Source organism: Palaemon carinicauda, chromosome 3 (assembly GCF_036898095.1).
Source record: "Palaemon carinicauda isolate YSFRI2023 chromosome 3, ASM3689809v2, whole genome shotgun sequence".
In the NCBI taxonomy this organism is placed as follows: domain Eukaryota; kingdom Metazoa; phylum Arthropoda; class Malacostraca; order Decapoda; family Palaemonidae; genus Palaemon; species Palaemon carinicauda.
The window spans coordinates 47,718,737-47,738,648 of NC_090727.1; the positions used below are offsets into that span (position 1 = coordinate 47,718,737).

The following is a 19,912-nucleotide window of genomic DNA, read 5'->3' on the forward strand; positions in this document are numbered from 1 at the left end:
TCTACGCCAAGGTTTTCGACTGGATTGTATCGCAAATCAACAAATGTTTCGCTGCCAAGACTCGGCCTTTTAAGTAAGATGCTTAAAAGCACCTTTCTTCTGTATGTTGAATGGCAGACAAATCAGGTTTGTTGGTTTTCATCTCCCCGAGAGCAGGATGAAATTTGTTTATTTCTATTTACAGTACAGAGCCTCCTCATTAGCTGATTCCTCAACTGCTGATTTTATTATCCACTCTTGAACATTGATACATACGTACATACATTGATACCATTATAAAAGGATATAATACAATGTAGTGTCATTTTACAAGTAAAGGAAATGTTGGTCCAAAGGCTAAAAGGTTTTTCCCATTCTTCATAATTTTCTAATTCCTCTTCATTTCTGTTATTCACAACATTTTACAATTCATTTCAGTCTGTTTATTACATATATCAGTATTTCATTCCTTATTCCGCATTATCCTTATTATCGCTGGTTATCCTTTTATTCAGTTTAGTCTCGTTGCAAGTACAGTAACTTCTTGATGTGTTCAAGTTTAACATAAACTAAAATTCAAAATAGTATACTGTATACAACAGCATTATGTTACTGTATATTATTTATACAGCATAGTGATTAAGAAAGCATCCAAAAGGTTTTTGTTTATAAACTTGGGCAGTCACTGAACACAACTACCCCTTTACCATGTTTTGTTCATGGAGATTATTAGTTTGAATGACCCAAAATTCACATTGCATGACATAATTCAAAATGCAACCCTTGTGTTGATAGTTTATAATAGCTTTTAATAGAATTTGTCAAGGTTTTAAATATTTTTTGGAGCTGTACCATGTAGATATCACATTATTAATATGAAACCTATTTATCATGATATAAGACCTCATATTCATCCCTGTCTATTCTTTCCAGATTCATTGGTGTTCTTGACATCTATGGGTTTGAGATCTTTAAAAATAACAGTTTCGAGCAGTTTTGTATCAACTACGCTAATGAGAAGCTACAGCAACAGTTCAATCAGGTAAAAAAGACATAACTTTAATACTGATCAGCAATTTTGTTTTGAACAGTTGTTTTATTCAAGTTTATTTCCAAATTTGTTATGGCAAGAAAGGCATTTAGTTGCACTTCTTTCATTCCAAATGAAACAGAAAAAAATAGAAATTTCATACTGCTGTTAACTACCTCGTTTACGATTTAAGCAGCCGTTCTAACTACTTAAGTTTGGAGACATTCCCCTTTGTAAGGGATTTGGCTTTGCATAGCAAGAAAATTACAAATTACTTTTAAAATTGGCTATTTTTGGAAAATTTGAATTTTAATATCCATTACCCAGACTTAGATTTCTGTTTTGTATTTGAATTATAGTTAAGTAAAACTTTATTACCCGGAATGTAGTTCGTTCCAACACAGAGACTTACCTCGAAACACTTTCTTAAGAGTTACCTGAAACCTCCTCTCAAACGACCAGAGTTTTGTGTAGTTTAACCTACTCCCATTTTCTATAATGATAGGCCTAGCGGAGGAATACGTGCCAATTCATATATTTTGTTATTCCAATATATTGCACTGTATTTTTCTTGACATTATTTATTAACTTTCACAGCATGTGTTTAAACTGGAGCAGGAAGAAATATGTGAAGGAGCAGATCGAGTGGGAATTCATTAACTTCTATGACAATCAACCTTGCATTGATCTCATCGAAAGCAAGCTGGGCATACTCGTTCTTCTTGACGACTCAAGTTTGCTGTTATTAACTCTCTTTATGGTGAGATCTGATACTATGTAATGATACTGAAATGAAGTAATAAGGATTGTCAGTGTCTATTGATACCTGATTTTATAGTTTATATATGAAATATCTATTTTATTGTTAATGCTTTTGAAATATTTTATTTTAATTATTCATTTCTTCTTATATCGTTTATTTATTTCCTTATTTCCTTTCCCCACTGGGCTGCTATTCCTTGTTGGAGCCCTTGCGCTTATAGCATCTTTCTTCTCCAACTAGGGTTGTAGCTTAGCTAATAATAATGACGATGATGATAATGATGATGATAATAATAGTATTGTTACTTTCTCTCCAGGTGCCCAAAGGGTCAGATCAATCTTGGGTTGAAAAGTTGTATGACAAGTGCAAAAAGTGGGACCATTTTAGCAAGCCAAGACTTTCCAATACATCCTTTGTTATCGCTCATTTTGCTGATAGAAGTAGGCTATGAGTGTGTTGGATTTTTAGAGAAAAATAAGGACACGGTCTCTGAGGATTGTGTAATTATACTTAAGTCTAGTCAGGTAAGACAAATTTATTATTATTTTCAATAAAATATTTTTCCTTATTGGAGCCCCTGGGCTTATAGCATCTTGCTTTTCTAACTAGGGTTGTAGCTTGGATAATAATAATAATAATAATAATAATAATAATAATGACACTTAATTATTTAATTAGTTTAATGTCGCAAAGTGTTGAATATTTGGTATTGTAAATTTTAATGTTGCTTGAAGTACTTCTATATAATGATGAGAAAATAATTTTAGATGTATCATTTATTTTGTACGTTGCAGTTAATGAATTTTCCATTAAACTTTACAGTATCCCTTAGGACGTTCCCTCTTGACTGAGAAAGCTAAAGGCAGTCAGACCAAAGTGAAAGTCATGCCAGCAGGTCCTGCCAAGTCGAAAGACATGAAGAAAAGTGTAAGTTTTCTGACAAAGAAAATTACATTCCAGTTCCATTACTTATTGGTTTGAAATATTTGGGTCCATTCTTTGCTCATATTCTATTATTTTGTTTGAGATCTTGCTATAAGGGGGTTTCATTATCGGTTGCAATTGCATTGCTAAACATTGATTTTCACAAAAATCGGTAATTATGATTTAGAGGGATGAATTTAACTTTCCATGTTCATTAGTTTGAAATGTTAGTTTGCATTGAAACTTATGCATATGTTATAAAGAACATTAAGATATATCAGTTTATGTAATCATTATTTAAGACAGTATTTTATTAGTTTGTATCCATGATAAGCTGCAATTGCTTCAACAAAATTATCAATGATTACAGGTTGGGTCTCAATTCCGAGAATCTCTCTGAGCCTCCTGATGGCGACGCTGAACTGTACAACTCCTCACTATGTGAGGTGCATCAAGCCTAACGATGATAAGATGTCTTCTACCTTCGATCCAACGAGGGCCCTTCAACAGCTGAGAGCTTGTGGCGTCTTGGAAACTGTTAGAATTAGCGCTGCTGGATACACATCAAGGTGATGTACAGTACATTAATGATACTTCTGATCTTCTTCTTTGTCTGCATCTTTCCCTTACTTGTTTACTTGTTTTGGGTTTAAATCCAACCCTCCACTGAAGTCGAGTGAACTACTACTCGGGCGGGTCCATATTAGTCATCTAACGAAACATTTTCATTATAACTTATACAATTCTTTGATTGTAGCATCTTCCAAATCATATGATCTTGTGACAAGTAATGTCTTTAGTTTTTTCTGATCTGAAATATCTATTCCATGCTGTAAAAGAAGTGTAAATTCTTCTTCCTTTATTAGGCCTAAAAGACCAGACTTCGAATGAATATAATGCCCATTATAGAAAAAGGAATATAATGAAGCAAACATATATGGTACACAAAACAATACTCTATAAATGCAATAAAAATTATAAGAAAACCTAAGATAGTTGAATATATGAGACTTTAAGTTTTTCAATATTAATCTTACCCGATAATCATGTAGCTGTCAACTCTGTTGCCGACAGAAATCTACGGTCGGGATACGCCAGCGATCGCTATACAGGTGGGGGTGAACACCACAGCGCCATCTGTGGTCAGGTACTCTAGTACTTCTTGTCAACACCACCTCAATTTTTCCTCTGTCGTGCCTCCGGCTAGACCTACATGGATACGCTGTTGATTCTGGAGTTATTGCTCACGATTTGGTGATGTATTTGCTCTAGAGTTTAGCCTTCGCTATTCAGGAAGCTATATCATTAGCTTAGCAAGTTTTTGGAATTAATTTGATTTAATTTTTTATTTAATTTTGGTACGAAGAGAGTATGAACTCTCTTTCACTTTTAAATGGCCGACCCTTCCCTTAGACGGAAGTGTTGGTGTCGAAGAGAGTATAGACTCTCTTAATTTTGCTTAACAAAGTTAGATTTATTTTATATCTCTCCGCCTTTTATAGGCCTCTTTGATTAACTTCCTTTTATTATAAACTTATTAAAATTAATTTTTATATTTGTTTATATTCGACCTTTCCTAATAGTAGGCGGTCTTTTCTTGGAACCGAAGTTAATTAACATTGAGCCCGTCATTTCGTTTTTACCTGTTAACATATTATGCTATTTTAATGTTTTTGAAAGAATTTCTTTGATAGTCTTGTACTGTTTTCAAAGTTGAACTAACGTTTTGTTTTGTCTCTGCAGTTGTTGACGTTCAGAACGTTCAACTTGTGCTCTATCGTTACGATAGAGAGAGAGTCTATCACGGTGTCACGTTGCAGTAAGAGTAAACCGATTCTAGCGTTTTGTTCATTCTTTCTTAGCTTAAATGGTTTTAATTCTAATAAAGGAACTTTTTATTTGGGAAATCTTTCAGTTTTTTTCCTTTAACAATAATATGTTTTAACGATATATATAATTGGGCTCTTCTCTCAGGTGCTAAGTCAAGAGAGAGAGAGAGAGAGAGATAGAGACGGAGGGAGAGAGAGGAGGATAAACGTTTCGTTCAAGCGGGTAACGTTGTTATCGTTTTTGCTCTTCTCCCTAGTCTCTTTAGGGGAAGAAGGTAAACGTTTCTAGAGTTTTATTCTTGTTCTCAGGCTTTATGCGGTGAGAGATTTTAAACGTAGTTTATTTGATCTAGTGTTTAGTCTCTTTTCCAGCCACTGAATTATTTATCTTTCATTATGTTTTTCTGTTACATTGTAATACTGTTTTCGCAATTACTAACTTTTAATGAAGGATAGAATTGCGTGTTTCAGGTACAAACCACTTAAAGTTTCGAGTTCAGTGAAATAAGTGCAAACAGAAAATCAAAAGTGATAAAGTGATAAGCGCAAAGTGTTACAGTGTTGCGTTCGAGGGTTCGTCTGTTCGTGCCAGTTGTTCGCCTAGTCTGGGACCTCTTACAAGCTCCCAAGCCCAGGGGAGAAGTAATGTCGAAGGACTTATGGGTTCAGCAGGCCTTGATCGACGAACAGACGTTTCCCTCCGTGGTTTCGGGTGTTACCAACTCACGTAGCCGGCGTGATCACCCCACCCACACAAAGACGAGAGAGCCCTTTTATTCCTCGTCTGCGGAAGAGGTTTCTCGCAGAAACCATGGACCAAATCTTGCAGCTTTTAAGTGCAAGTCGGTCCCTTCCGCGCAAGTCCAACTCCTAGGTGGTGCCATTAGCACTGGGTCAGTTCGGACTTGCTGCAGTACGACAACTGCACACCTCCCAGAGAGGCAAGGTGGTATCGCAACAGACAGTAACTCCGTCTGTTGCCGCACCAGCTGTTTTAGACCCTCAGTTTCAACGGACAGTAGCTCCGTTTGTTGTTGTCTTTCTTAAACTCTAGTGGTCTATGCTGCTGACAATGCAGTCTCAGCTTGCGGTGTTGATGCAGGAGTTTCAGGCAGAGAAGGTTAGCACACCTCCTCCTGCGAGCGCTCATGAGGCAGCCGCCTCAACTCCACCTCTGCGCAGTCCACCCTGCCAGACGTATGATGTTGAGGTTCCTCAACCTACCTCCACGCGTGAGCTGCCGCATTGGGAGTTGCCAGATACCAGCGCTGTGCAGCAACCTCTTTCCTTGAGGCAGGAGCCTCTTGCTATGCGGCAACCTCCTCAACACTTGAGGCAGGAGCCTTATGCTTTGCAGCAACCTCCTCTACCCTTGAGGCAGGAGCTTCATGTGTTGCGACAACCTCCTCCATCCTCGAGGCAGCAACCTCTTGCGTTGCGGCAACCTCCACCATCCTTGAGGCAGCAACCTCAACTCTTGCGGCAGCCACCTCCACTCTTGAGGCAAGAACCTCAACTCTTGAGGCAAGAGCCTCAACTCTTGAGGAACCTCATGCTATGAGGCAGCCGCCTCAACGCATGCAGCAACCGCATTCTTCACAGCATGAGCCTCTCTCTGCGCAGCTACCTCCTCAACCCTTGAGGCAGACGCAACTCTTGAGGCAGGAACCTCACAGGAGCCTCATGCTATGCGGCATTCTCCTCAACCATGAGGCAGGAGCCTCATGCTATGCGGCATCCTCCTCAACCCATGAGGCAGGAGCCTCATGCTATGCGACATCCTCCTCTACCCATGAGGCAGCCTCATGCTATGCGGCATCCTCCTCAACCCATGAGGCAGGAGCCTCATGCTATGCGGCATCCTCCTCAACCCATGAGGCAGGAGTCTCATGCTATGAGGAGCCTCATGCTATGCGGCATCCTCCTCAAACCATGAGGCAGGAGCCTCATGCTATGCGGCAACCGCCTCAACCCATGAGGCAGGAGCCTCATACTATGCGGCATCCTCCTCAACGCATGCGGCATAAGCCTCATCCCTTGCAGCTTGAGCCTCATCCCATGCAGCATGAGTCTCATACCATGCAGCATGAGCCTCATCCTATGCAGCATGAGCCTCATCCCATGCAGCATAAGCCGCACGCCATGCAACATGCTCTGCTTACCTTACAGCATGCTCTACATACAGCATGCTCTGCATACAGCATGCTCTGCATACCTTACCGCATGCTTCTCAGTCACACATCTTTGGTTGTTGCCAACTCACTAGACTGTCAAGCAGTTTCATAATGTTGCCTTCTAGTCTGCTGCTTTTGTACCAGTGAAACCCTCACTGAGAGAACTTAGCTTTTCTCGGATATGGTTCCTGTAGATGAGAAAGTGCTATTCTCCCTCCTTCTGATTTTCCCTTGAGGACTCTGTCATTTGGAGAGGAGCCTTTAGCTGCTTAGCCTCCTATGGACTTTTATTTAAGCATAGCATGCTTCCAGGGAGGGTAATGGTTCCACTTCAGTCGCTAACCCCGTCTGTTACCACACCTGCTCCCATAGACCTTGAGCTGTGTTGCAAGACATGCAGTCCAAGCTTAGTCCTTGTTAGAGGATTTTTTGTTTACGGAGTCAGTGTGTCACTGGGAAGACGTTCAACAACCAGCAGAAGTGACTTGTTGTGACGCAGTGCGGCAACCTCAGCAACCCGATAAGGAGTTGTCTGTACGACCCAGACAGTCTAGACAGCTTCGGGTTGTCACTGTACTTCCTCGCTTCCCCATGGTTGACAGTTCACAGACTGTGCAGCAGTACCATGATCTTGTGTCCGGCTCCGTCAGACGACTAGCTTTTAAGAGCTCCCACAAGTCGTCGCTGTCTGGAGATTCTCAGATGGACTATGGATCTGACCAAGGAACTGGGCCTCCTGGTCAATTTTGAGGAGTCCCAGCTCGTCCCATCCCAGACCATTGTCTACCTGGGTATGGATCTTCAGAGTCGAGCTTTTCGGGCTTTTCTGTCGGCCCCAAAGATATACTAAGCCCTAGATTGCATCCAGAGCATGCTGAGAAGGAACCGATGCTCAGTCAGGTAGTGGATGAGTCTAACAGGGACACTTTCATCGCTGGCCCTGTTCATCGAGTTAGGGAGACCCCACCTCCCCCCCTTCAGTATCATCTTGCTGCTCACTGGATAAAGGACATGACGCTAGAGACGATCTCAGTTCCTGTTTCCGAAGAGAGGAGGTCTACTCTCACGTGGTGAAAGAACAGCTTTCTTCTCAAGGAAGTCTACCTTTGGCTGTTCAGAAACCCGACCGCCGTCTCTTCTCTGACGCATCAGACACGGGCTGGGGTGCGACTTTGGACGGACAGGAATGCTCGGGAACATGGAATTAGGAGCTAAGGACACTTCACATCTATTGCAAGGAGCTGTTGGCGGTTCATCTGGCCTTGATAAACTTCAAGTCCCTCCAGCTTAACAAGGTGGTGGAGGTGGACTCTGACAACACCACAGCCTTGGCTTACATCTCCAAGCAGGGAGGGACTCATTCGTGGAAGTTGTTCTAGATCGCAAGGGACCTCCTCATCTGGTTAAAAGATCGAAAGCTCACGCTGGTAACGAGGTTCATTCAGGGCGATATGAATGTCATGGCAGATCGCCTTAGCCGGAAGGGTCAGGTCATCCCCACAGAGTGGACCCTTCACAAGAATGTTTGCAGCAGACTTTGGGCCCTGTGGGGTCAGCCAACCATAGATCTGTTCGCTACCTCGATAACCTAGAGGCTCCCGTTGTATTGTTCTCCGATTCCAGACCCAGCAGCAGTTCACGTGGATGCTTTTCTGCTGGATTGGTCCCATCTCGACCTGTATGCATTCCCGCCGTTCAAGATTGTCAACAGGGTACTTCAGAAGTTCGCCTCTCGCAAAGGGACACGGCTGACGTTGGTTGGCTCCGCTCTGGCCCGCGAGAGAAAGGTTCATAGAGGTTCTGCAATGGCTGGTCGACATTCCCAGGACTCTTTCTCTAGGAGTGGACCTTCTACGTCTACCTCACGTAAAGAAGGTACATTCAAACCTCCACGCTCTTCGTCTGACTGCCTTCAGACTTTCGAAAGACTCTCAAGAGCTAGGGGCTTTTCGAAGGAGGCAGCCAGAGCGATTGCCAGAGCAGGGAGGACATCCACTCTCAGAGTCTATCAGTCTAAAGGGGAAGTCTTCCGAAGCTGGTACAAGGCCAATGCAGTTTCCTCATCCAGTACCACTGTAACCCAGATTGCTGACTTCCTGTTACATCTAAGGAACGTAAGATCCCTTTCAGCTCCTACGATTAAGGGTTACAGAAGTATGTTGGCAGCGGTTTTCCGCCACAGAGGCTTGGATCTTTCCACCAACAAAGATCTACAGGACCTCCTTAGGTCTTTTAAGACCTCAAAGGAACGTCGGTTGTCCACTCCAGGCTGGAATCTAGACGTGGTCCTAAGGTTCCTTATGTCATCAAGATTTGAACCTCTCCAATCAGCCTCTTTTAAGGACCTCACATTAAAAACTCTTTTTCCTCGTGTGCTTGACAACAGCTAAAAGAGTAAGTGAGATCCACGCCTTCAGCAGGAACATAGTTTTCACATCTGAAACGGCTACATGTTCCTTGCAGCTCGGTTTTTTGCTAAAACGAGCTTCCTTCACGTCCTTGGCCTAAGTCGTTCGAGATCCCAAGCCTGTCCAACTTGGTGGGGGACGAACTGGAGAGAGTACTTTGCCCAGTTAGAGCTCTTAGGTACTATCTAAAAAGGTCATAACCTTTACGAGGACAATCAGAAGCCTTATGGTGTGCTATCAAGAAGCCTTCTCTTCCAAGGTCTAAGAACTCAGTTTCTTACCTATTCAGGCTCCTGATTAGGGAAGCACATTCTCATCTGAAGGAAGAAGACCTTGCTTTGCTGAAGGTAAGGACACATGAAGTGAGAGCTGTGGCTACTTCAGTGGCCCTCAAACAGAACCGTTCTCTGCAGAGTGTTATGGATGCAACCTATTGGAGAAGCAAGTCAGTGTTCGCATCATTCTATCTCAAAGATGTCCAGTCTCTTTACGAGAACTGCTACACCCTGGGACCATTCGTAGCAACGAATGCAGTAGTAGGAGGGGGCTCAGCCACTACATTCCCATAATCCCATAACCTTTTTAACCTTTCTCTTGAATACTTTTTATGGGTTGTACGGTCGGCTAAGAAGCCTTCCACATCCTTGTTGATTTGGCGGGTGGTCAATTCTTTCTTGAGAAGCGCCGAGGTTAAAGGTTGTGATGAGGTCCTTTAGTATGGGTTGCAGCCCTTTATACTTCAGCACCTAAGAGTCGTTCAGCATCCTAAGAGGACCGCTACGCTCAGTAAGAAAGACGTACTTAATAAAGGCAGAGTAATGGTTCAAGTCGTCTTCCTTACCAGGTACTTATTTATTTTATGTTATTGTTGAATAACTAATAAAATAAAATACGGGATACTTAGCTTCTTTGTTAACATGTATGCTGGTCTCCACCCACCACCCTGGGTGTGAATCAGCTACATGATTATCGGGTAAGATTAATATTGAAAAATGTTATTTTCATTAGTAAAATAAATTTTTGAATATACTTACCCGATAATCATGATTTAATTGACCCACCCTTCCTCCCCATAGAGAACCAGTGGACCGAGGAAAAAATTGAGGTGGTGTTGACAAGAAGTACTGGAGTACCTGACCACAGATGGCGCTGTGGTGTTCACCCCCACCTGTATAGCGATCGCTGGCGTATCCCGACCGTAGATTTCTGTCGGCAACAGAGTTGACAGCTACATGATTATCGGGGAAGTATATTCAAAAATTTATTTTACTAATGAAAATAACATTTTTGAACAATAACCTCAATAGTAATGCAAGGGTGACCATTAAACAGTTTCTCGTTAGTTTAGTATTTCCGATTGTATGAATGCTCATTTTACAAAATGATTTTCAGCAAAAATTGGTATATTTTTTTTTTTTTTTAGCAAATTATTTATTTATTTATTATTATTATTATTATTATTATTATTATTATTATTATTATTATTATTATTATTATTATTATTATTAGCTAAGCTACAACCCTAGATGGAAAGTAGGATGCTATGATCCCAAGTGCTCCAACAGGGAAAACTGGCTCAGTGAGAAAAGGAAACAAGGAAATACTCATAAATAAACTACGAGAGAAGTAATGAACAATTAAAATAATATATTTTAAGAAGAGTAAGAACATGAAAATAGATTTTTCATATATAAACTATAAAAACTTCAAAAAGATCCTTGTGTCTATATCCCTGACAATTACAGGAATTTTAAGAAATACTGGCTTCCGCATATGGTAATTTTACCATATTGTTCTGGAGAGAGCTTAATCCGGAGTGTAATATCACAGATATAAACTACAATTCTCCCTTTCAGCTTATACTTCTTTTCCTTTATATGGTGACTGACTTCATGTATATCCTTATTTCCTATACCGACAGGATGAAGATCAATTTAAGTTTGGACGCACCAAAATCTTCTTCAGAGCAGGACAGGTTGCACCAAAATCTTCTTCAGAGCAGGACAGGTTGCACCAAAATCTTCTTCAGAGCAGGACAGGTTGCACCAAAATCTTCTTCAGAGCAGGACAGGTTGCTCCAAAATCATCTTCAGAGCAGGACAGGTTGCACCAAAATCATCTTCAGAGCAGGACAGGTTGCACCAAAATCTTCTTCAGAGCAGGACAGGTTGCTCCAAAATCATCTTCAGAGCAGGACAGGTTGCACCAAAATCTTCTTCAGAGCAGGACAGGTTGCACCAAGATCTTCTTCAGAGCAGGACAGGTTGCACCAAAATCTTCTTCAGAGCAGGACAGGTTGCACCAAAATCTTCTTCAGAGCAGGACAGGTTGCACCAAAATCTTCTTCAGAGCAGGACAGGTTGCTCCAAAATCCTCTTCAGAGCAGGACAGGTTGCACCAAAATCTTATTCAGAGCAGGACAGGTTGCACCAAAATCTTCTTCAGAGCAGGACAGGTTGCACCAAAATCTTCTTCAGAGCAGGACAGGTTGCTCCAAAATCTTCTTCAGAGCAGGACAGGTTGCACCAATATCTTCTTCAGAGCAGGACAGGTTGCACCAAAATCTTCTTCAGAGCAGGACAGGTTGCACCAAAATCTTCTTCAGAGCAGGACATGTTGCACCAAAATCTTCTTCAGAGCAGGACATGTTGCACCAAAATCTTCTTCAGAGCAGGACAGGTTGCACCAAAATCATCTTCAGAGCAGGACAGGTTGCTCCAAAATCATCTTCAGAGCAGGACAGGTTGCACAAAAATCTTCTTCAGAGCAGGACAGGTTGCACCAAAATCTTCTTCAGAGCAGGACAGGTTGCACCAAAATCTTCTTCAGAGCAGGACAGGTTGCACCAAAATCTTCTTCAGAGCAGGACAGGTTGCACCAAAATCATCTTCAGAGCAGGACAGGTTGCACCAAAATCTTCTTCAGAGCAGGACAGGTTGCACCAAAATCTTCATCAGAGCAGGACAGGTTGCACCAAAATCTTCTTCAGAGCAGGACAGGTTGCACCAAAATCTTCTTCAGAGCAGGACAGGTTGCTCCAAAATCATCTTCAGAGCAGAACAGGTTGCACCAAAATCTTCTTCAGAGCAGGACAGGTTGCACCAAAATCTTCTTCAGAGCAGGACAGGTTGCACTAAAATCTTCTTCAGAGCAGGACAGGTTGCACCAAAATCTTCTTCAGAGCAGGACAGGTTGCACCAAAATCTTCTTCAGAGCAGGACAGGTTGCACCAAAATCTTCTTCAGAGCAGGACAGGTTGCACCAAAATCTTCTTCAGAGAAGGACAGGTTGCACCAAAATCTTCTTCAGAGCAGGACAGGTTGCTCCAAAATCTTCTTCAGAGCAGGACAGGTTGCACCAAAATCTTCTTCAGAGCAGGACAGGTTGCTCCAAAATCATCTTCAGAGCAGGACAGGTTGCACCAAAATCTTCTTCAGAGCAGGACAGGTTGCTCCAAAATCATCTTCAGAGCAGGACAGGTTGCACCAAAATCTTCTTCAGAGCAGGACAGGTTGCACCAAAATCTTCTTCAGAGCAGGACAGGTTGCACCAAAATCTTCTTCAGAGCAGGACAGGTTACTCCAAAATCATCTTCAGAGCAGGACAGGTTGCACCAAAATCTTCTTCAGAGCAGGACAGGTTGCTCCAAAATCATCTTCAGAGCAGGACAGGTTGCTCCAAAATCCTCTTCAGAGCAGGACAGGTTGCTCCAAAATCATCTTCAGAGCAGGACAGGTTGCACCAAAATCTTCTTTAGAGCAGGACAGGTTGCTCCAAAATCTTCTTCAGAGCAGGACAGGTTGCACCAAAATCTTCTTCAGAGCAGGACAGGTTGCACCAAAATCTTCTTCAGAGCAGGACAGGTTGCACCAAAATCTTCTTCAGAGCAGGACAGGTTGCACCAAAATCTTCTTCAGAGCAGGACAGGTTGCACCAAAATCTTCTTCAGAGCAGGACAGGTTGCACCAAAATCTTCTTCAGAGCAGGACAGGTTGCACCAAAATCTTCTTCAGAGCAGGACAGGTTGCACCAAAATCTTCTTCAGAGCAGGACAGGTTGCTCCAAAATCATCTTCAGAGCAGGACAGGTTGCACCAAAATCTTCTTCAGAGCAGGACAGGTTGCTCCAAAATCTTCTTCAGAGCAGGACAGGTTGCACCAAAATCTTCTTCAGAGCAGGACAGGTTGCACCAAAATCTTCTTCAGAGCAGGACAGGTTGCACCAAAATCTTCTTCAGAGCAGGACAGGTTACTCCAAAATCATCTTCAGAGCAGGACAGGTTGCACCAAAATCTTCTTCAGAGCAGGACAGGTTGCTCCAAAATCTTCTTCAGAGCAGGACAGGTTGCTCCAAAATCCTCTTCAGAGCAGGACAGGTTGCTCCAAAATCCTCTTCAGAGCAGGACAGGTTGCTCCAAAATCTTCTTCAGAGCAGGACAGGTTGCACCAAAATCTTCTTCAGAGCAGGACAGGTTGCACCAAAATCTTCTTCAGAGCAGGACAGGTTGCACCAAAATCTTCTTCAGAGCAGGACAGGTTGCTCCAAAATCATCTTAGAGCAGGACAGGTTGCACCAAAATCTTCTTCAGAGCAGGACAGGTTGCACCAAAATCTTCTTCAGAGCAGGACAGGTTGCACCAAAATCTTCTTCAGAGCAGGAGAGGTTACTCCAAAATCATCTTCAGAGCAGGAGAGGTTACTCCAAAATCATCTTCAGAGCAGGATAGGTTGCACCAAAATCTTCTTCAGAGCAGGACAGGTTGCTCCAAAATCATCTTCAGTGCAGGACAGGTTGCTCCAAAATCTTCTTCAGAGCAGGACAGGTTGCACCAAAATCTTCTTCAGAGCAGGACAGGTTGCACCAAAATCTTCTTCAGAGCAGGACAGATTGCCTACATGGAGAAATGACGAGCTGACCGACTCTGGTGTCATGATCCAGAAAAATGTTCGTATGTTTATTCATCGCAAACTTTACAGAACTGTGCGAAATGCAGCCATGACTATTCAGAGATACACCAGAGGTCTGATGTCAAGAAGCTTTGTAGAAGGAATCTGTTAATATAATTGGCTTCAAATGTCACACGTGTTAAATTTTTATCTATATTGTTTTTGATGATTTTTGTTTTTATAGATGTACTGCACAGTAAAGTTCTGTACTGCTAATTAGTAATGGTATATTGTATGCATGCAAAATAATTATTTAAAAACTGCTATTTAATGTAAAGATAAAAACTATCTTAATCTATTCATAGAATTTACAATTGAAATATTTGTGGATAACAAAGTAAGGAAACTTAAAGCATAATCATTAAACTGAATCATAAATACAGGAGAAATATAGCAGAACAGAAGAAAAATACAGTACTGTTGTGCTAAATAATAGTATTAATAATCTATTGAAATCTACTTAGAATATGTCTAGTACACAAAGCCTTGAGAGTAACTGTCTTAAGTTGAGAAAAATTGTTGGAATACTGTATATAAGAACCAGAAGTTACGCTTTTGTTGAACCCACCTTTCCAAGCCATAGAATAACTACCATGTCAGGCATATACCACAACTGCTTCCTAAATCATCAAGAAAATCATGAAAGAAATTTCTAACCTTCATTACAGACGTGTCCACCACATGCGTCAAACCACAGCTGCCATCTAAATCCAAGCATGTATGCGTGGATGGCTCAAGAAAGTTCGCTATCAACGTCTCAAAATCAGGTTCCAGTCTTGTGCCCGTGGCAATTGGGCACGGCAACGCTTCGAGCACATGCCACGTGTTAGAGCGGTAAGTATTTTATTGGATAAATGATAGCTCGTATTTTTTCTTTTTTTTTTTTAGATATTTTTCCATATTTCTCTAATATATATTACAAACTACCCTTATAAGTGCAGAGGTAAAATATTTTCCTTGTTAATTTTATGCCAAATGTGAGATACAACTGAACCAGGCCGTTTATTTTTTTTTTTCTTTTTTTTTTCTTTTTTTTTCTTTTTTTTTTTTTTTTTTTACTTTACTGTACCTGTAAATTTTTTTAATAATTTCAAGGAAAAGAAACCGATTTTTTTTTATATAGATTTGTTCAGTATTAATTTTGAAATAACTTTGGCATAAAAAAATGTAGAAATACTTTTTAACTGATTATGATAGTTCAGTTCAGTGAATATTAAAAAAAATGGTAGAACTAATGTTTTTTTTTTTTTTTTTTCATTTTACTATGGTTCTGAATTATTATACCAATCTTGTTGTGTCGTTCTTATATGCGATAGAATATTGTTTGTTCAAAGGTTTAAAGGCTGCTCATGAATGACAGGCAAGTGACAGTGACATTACCTTATCAAGCAGGACAATGCCCTAGAGACTAACCATTTTACATATGATCAGCACCCAAGCCCCCTCTAACCCCAAGCTAGTATGAAGGAGGACCGGGCAATGGCTGCTGATGACGTCAGCGGATAGACCTACAGGCTCTCCCAAACTTCCCTTGTTTCAGCTAAGGATATTCCTTTAATAACTGGTTGTATCAGTCGTGTGGATGCAAGAAGGAACAAAAGGTTTTACAGTATATATATATATATATATATATATATATATATATATATATATATATATATATATATTTATATATGACAGGCAAGTGATAGTGACATTACCCTATCAAGCAGGACAATGCTCTAGAGACTAACCATATTACATATGATCAGCACCCAAGCCCACTCTAAACCCAAGCTAGTATCAAGGAGGACCGGGCAATGGCTGCTGATGACTCTGCCTATAGACCTAAAGGCTCCCCCAAAACCCCCATCCTTAGCTAACAAGGATGGTGCGGTTGCAGCTACCAAAGGAACTAAAGAGTTTCAGCGTGACTCAAACCCCAGTTTGGCGATCAACAGGCAAGGGCACTATACCTCCAGGCCACCACATATGTTAATTATGTGAAAGTTATTTCTTTTTAAAGAAATTACGAAGCTATTCCATTGATATAATTGCATCTAGGTGTAATCATTATTGATATTATTACAATACTAGCTAAGCTACAACCCTAATTGGAAGAGCAGGATGCCAAAAGCCCAAGGCCTCCAAAAGAAAAAATAGCACTGTGAAGAGAGGAAATAAGGAAATGAATAAGCTATATATGAGAAATGATAGTAAAGCATATAAAATATCTTCAATATTAGTATCAATGTTAATATAGATCTATCATATTTAAGCAATAAAGAGAGAATCAGGCCAACCTTTTAAACATAACATTCACTGAAAGTTTGAACTTCTGAAGTTCCAACGATTAGATTTTTTATTACATGTGTGAGCTAGACTATGGTATGATTCATTAGAATTTATTATAATGAGTGGGGAAAATCATTTCTGCAAGATTTTTAAGAGCTAAATAGAATATTTCAAAACGTAATGGGATGACGATATCTGCATTTGGACGCCCTTTTGCCGATGGAACTGCTGAAACAATATAGCGTAGTATACATTGGCAATGAAACCAACAGATTTTGTAGATTTGAGAACAAAGCCCTCAGAAGAATATTGGGAAAGTTAAACGACAGGAAACGATTAGAAATGAAACTCTAAAATGGATTACTTGAGTGCCATATGTGGATGAGATCATGGTGAGGGGTAGATGGAGATGGTTTGAGCATGCACTTCGCACTCCCCAAGAGAGATTATAGTTCACCAAACTTTTAACTGGGCTCCAAAAGGCATTAGAAAAGTTGGAAGACCCAGGCCTACTTGGCTGAGGACTATGAAGGGTGAAGTGGGAGATGATGTATGGAGTAATATTGATTTAAAAGCTCAAGATATAGATGACTGGCAAAATCTAACCGAGGCCCTTGGCGTCTATAGGCATAGGAGAGGAGATGATGATGATGATGGTATACTAAAGTACCAACCAAACTCGGCTGAGTCCTTCGTCATGCAAAGGGGAATGCTGAGAAGAAAAAGCATGTTTTTTTTTTTTTTTTTTTTTTTAACCTCCCAAAATTAGGGGAAGGGCCATGGTAGATAGATAAAAAGATTAAGTTTTAGTGTTTGGGTTTTCACCTAATCTTTCATTCTTCGTTTCAGTGCATTGTTATTCAGAAGCACATGCGGATGTATCTCGCCGTCAAACACTTCAGGCTTGCTGTCAAAGGTTTTATCGCCTTGCAAGGCTTGGTCAGGTGCTTCTTGGCTAAGAGGAGGAGGTTGAAGAAACTCAAGATAGAATCCAAATCTATCGAGCATCAGAAGAAGCTGAATAAGGGATTGGAGAACAAGATTATCGCTCTGCAACAGACACTCTCAGAAATGGTTGGTTTTCACAATATTGAGCTTTTTTAATTGAGTCGACTATCATGTTTTTTTTTTCTTATTTTGTTTATAATATTCATAGGATACTTCAGGTACACTTCATGAAGATACATACATATACCAAGGCACTTCCCCCAATTTTGAGGGGTAACCGACATCAAACAAATGAAACAGAAAAGGGGACCTCTCCTCTCTACCATCTCCATTTCATGAAGATGGTAGCATTATATTTCATATTCCTGTAAAAAAGCAGTTTTTCTTTAGTTCAAGTAGGACCCACATAGACTATTCGAAATCAGTGTGAATCATGCAATAGGAGGAAGAAAGTTTAGTTATGCTGCACAGAGACTCTTCAACGACCTTCCACTCGATGTCAAGAATAGCAAAAATGTGGCAGCTTTCAAGAAAAACCTGAAGACTTATCTTTTTAGAAAGTGTTATAACAGTGACCTGAAACTATTAAGCGTGAATACAAATGCTAGCGAAATATCTGGTAAGATACAGAGCAAAATATTAACTGGAAAGAAATTATTTTCACACACCAAGGCCTGCTTGAACAGACTTTATTGTCTGATGGAGGGCGAGAAATAAACCCGTAAAAGTAAGTAATCCAGAGGGATTCCATTAGAGGCATTCTCATTGTTCGATATCACAGTTCAACCACGAGAATCCTGATGACAAAATTTTATCAATGAGAAATTTAGTATTCTTCAGTTTTTTATTGCTCTCTCTTCTCTACAAAGTGTTGTGTTGAAGAAATATATGATTTGTTACTATTAACCTAAAAGAGACCATAAATAGCTAATTCTAGATGTATGTTGTATCCTGTTGAACTTTCCAACGTAAGATTGTAGTGAAGGGAGTCACAGAGATTTTATTTATTGTAGTTGGCAGAAGCTTGACACCTTAAAAGAAGGAATAATAAATGTTCATGTGGCTAGTAGGGGGGATATAGAAAAAGCTACAAGTTTTGTTGGAGTAACCAAATTGCACGAGAAAGTACAGTGCAATCGAGTAAAGTTATCTTCAGTTGTTTAGTAAAGAAGGGCATTTGCTGTATATGGCATATCTTTGCAAGGTTTAGTTTATAACATGCCTTTTAAAAAAGTAGTCTTTTACAGTCTTTTCATTCTGTAAGTGTTTAGACTTAACAGAAGTTAAATGAGATATCCATTTGTTGATCCAATCATTTTTAAAATTAATCATTTATATTGAGATGTAATTAGGCTTCAGTGATTCAAAATTTAGTCTTTATTTTATGTGTCGTTTCCTGAATCCAATTTGTTTCCATGATAAACTAATATTCTTTTGGATTCTGGATTCAGCTATGCCAGGCTAATACCAAAAATTGGAACATGAGAATTGTAAATGAACAATTTTTTTAAATTCTTGGTTTTTTTTTTAGTCCAATCGTAAGATTTCACTTAAGAAATATATCCAGCAAATACTGTATTGGTATAAATATAAAGATGGAAATATTTGCTAAAATTCCATTATATTTCTGATATGAACAGTAATACTGGACTCTTTAACACAATCTGTGATAACAAACTACCGTATTGCTATTTTTTTCCAAAGTTATTCACAGTATAAATATTCAAAAGGTTTTAGTGTAGTAAAAGAAATAGTTGATAAAAATTCCTCTATTTCAAATTCCAAACTTTCATATCCCAGGAAAACGGCAAGTCATGGCTTCTTACATGGGAAGGAAAATTGATTCAGTAAGCTCCTATTCATGTAGTGTTATGATTTTCACATATTCAAATTTTATTGTTTCTATTCTTTTTTCCAGAAATATGAAAACAATAATATCAAAGCATACAAGGAAGAGATAACTGTTTTGAAGTCACAGGTTGTTGATATGAAGGCACTGGAAAGTCAGTTGAAGGGAACTACCAATCGGGTCATGGAGCTCGAAGCCCTCGTCACGAAACTCACAGAAGAAGTTGAGGTAATTGTGGTTTAAAACTACTACTACTTGTTAATTGACTTGTTATTCTGCACAAGCGTAGAATGTTTGTAAGCATAAAACATCTACTTGTACAATAATTGAACCTACCAGAATCAGTTGAGAAACCTTTTGTTACAATTTTTTGGAGGTTGAGGGGTATTTTCCATATATTGACCCTACTAGGTTCAGGAAAAGCAACAGAGAAAGGGTAGCTGGAGAATGAATGTGCTATGTAAGTGTACAACTCAACCAGAATAGATTACTTCTCATGCTAATCAAAATATTTCCAAAGGGAAATTTATAGTATTTAAATAGTTACAAGAACCTTACTTGTGTCATAGTGTTGTTTTGTGTAACTCGACTATTCTTAATATTTTAGATTATGCAATTTTGCATATATATAATTCTAGGTAGATATGTTTAAAAGGTAATTAGGTGGATAAAAAGTTCTCTTTTGTTAACTCAGAAATTAGTTAATATTCCCACTCATTGGCTGACAAAGTGGACCAAATTAATGTCTCCACCAGGTGCCCTATGGCTAGCCATATAAGCCACATTTA

The 19,912-nt window shown here is 39.9% G+C and overlaps 1 protein-coding gene across 1 annotated transcript in view; it reads left to right on the forward strand.

The window, feature by feature from the left end:
* The window catches only part of LOC137631742 (unconventional myosin-Va-like), a 36,544-nt gene extending 17,177 nt beyond the window's left edge, over window positions 1-19,367 (forward strand). Inside the window, exons 3-11 of the mRNA XM_068363655.1 lie at window positions 1-126; window positions 913-1,021; window positions 1,607-1,769; window positions 2,089-2,296; window positions 2,595-2,699; window positions 3,067-3,265; window positions 14,722-14,887; window positions 17,177-17,401; window positions 19,194-19,367. The exon at window positions 1-126 is cut by the window's left edge and continues 34 nt beyond it. Of these exons, the coding sequence (XP_068219756.1) occupies window positions 14,774-14,887; window positions 17,177-17,401; window positions 19,194-19,367 (513 nt within the window). The 5' untranslated portion in view covers window positions 1-126; window positions 913-1,021; window positions 1,607-1,769; ... (2 more) ...; window positions 3,067-3,265; window positions 14,722-14,773. The remainder of the gene's footprint in view (window positions 127-912; window positions 1,022-1,606; window positions 1,770-2,088; window positions 2,297-2,594; window positions 2,700-3,066; window positions 3,266-14,721; window positions 14,888-17,176; window positions 17,402-19,193) is intronic.
* Window positions 19,368-19,912: the final 545 nt, after the last annotated feature.